Source organism: Panthera pardus, unplaced genomic scaffold, assembly GCF_024362965.1.
Source record: "Panthera pardus isolate Hobbes unplaced genomic scaffold, ASM2436296v1 HiC_scaffold_12, whole genome shotgun sequence".
NCBI lineage: Eukaryota > Metazoa > Chordata > Mammalia > Carnivora > Felidae > Panthera > Panthera pardus.
Window position 1 is genome coordinate 94,213,022 of NW_026526677.1, and position 1,363 is coordinate 94,214,384.

The 1,363-nt window shown below is 49.2% G+C and overlaps 1 protein-coding gene across 1 annotated transcript; it reads left to right on the plus strand.

The window, feature by feature from the left end:
• Window positions 1-951, plus strand: LOC109257365 (olfactory receptor 10G6). The gene has a single exon (XM_019433394.2). The coding sequence runs from the start codon at window positions 16-18 to the stop codon at window positions 949-951; it is 936 nt and encodes a 311-aa protein (XP_019288939.2). The 5' UTR covers window positions 1-15.
• Window positions 952-1,363: the final 412 nt, after the last annotated feature.

The window sequence follows — 1,363 nt, forward strand, 5'->3', positions numbered from 1 at the left end:
GTGAACAGCAAGGAAATGCACAGTGGAAACCAGACTTCTGTGTCTCACTTCATTTTGGTGGGCCTGCACCACCCACCGCAGCTGGGGGTGCCGCTCTTCCTGGCTTTCCTGGTCATCTATGCCCTCACTGTCTGTGGCAATGGGCTCATCATCTTCACCATCTTGGTGGACACCCGGCTCCACCATCCCATGTACTGGTTCCTGTGTCATCTCTCCTTCTTGGACGTGACCATTTCCTCTGCCATTGTCCCCAAGATGCTAGCTGGCTTTGTCTTGGATAGCAGGGTCATCTCCTTTGGAGGCTGTGTAATCCAACTCTTTTCTTTCCATTTCCTGGGCTGTACTGAATGCTTCCTTTACACGCTCATGGCTTATGATCGCTTCTTGGCCATCTGTAAGCCTTTACATTATGCCACCATCATGACCCGGAACGTCTGTAATTACCTGGCTTTGGGCACCTGGCTGGGAGGTACCCTCCACTCACTTTTCCAAACAAGCTTCATATTCCGGCTGCCCTTCTGTGGCCCAAACCAGGTAGACTACTTCTTCTGTGACATTCCCGCCATGCTGCGTCTAGCCTGTGCTGACATCACCATCAATGAGCTGGTCACCTTTGTGGACATTGGGTTCTTGGCCCTCACCTGCTTCATGCTCATCCTCACTTCCTATGGGTATATAGTGGTTGCCATCCTGCGAATCCAGTCCACTGATGGACGCCGCAACGCCTTCTCCACCTGTGCTGCCCACCTCACTGTTGTCATTGTTTACTATGTGCCCTGCACCTTCATTTACCTTCGCCCTGGCTCTCAGGAACCCCTGGATCGAGTGGTCGCCGTCTTCTACACTGTCATCACCCCCTTGCTTAACCCCATCGTCTACACGCTCCGCAACAAAGAGATGAAGGCAGCATTGTGGAGGCTGGGAGGTCGCAAGGATGTGCTGCCTCACTGACTCAGGCATTGCAGACATGCAGAAGACACTAGAATTTAGGGCACCAGATGGGACATCCGTAACCGGGGAGTTTTTAAGACAGAGAGGAAAGAAGGATCCATGCAGAGAGTAGAAACTCCTAGGTGCAGAGGTGGAAACTCAAGAAAGTTTCCTGCTTTCAGACATGATTTTTCCATATTTCTTCTTTCAATTCCAATGGAGATCGGGCAAAACAACTCAGCAAGGATGGCAGCTTGTGGAGAAGATCCAAGATAAGTAAAATATCCACATGAAAAGCCTGTTTCTCTGTGGCATCAACCTACATGTTATTGCTTCTAAGCCTTGAGCTGATACCCATATTGCTTTTTACATGTTACAAATAACCTTCATGCAAAACTTGAATTCAAGTTTCTCCAATGTTAAAAATAGTAAC

Bases quoted from the DNA above. Each gene is read 5' to 3' on its own strand.
- LOC109257365 (XM_019433394.2), top strand. From the start codon at position 16: ATGCACAGTGGAAACCAGACTTCTGTGTCTCACTTCATTTTGGTGGGC.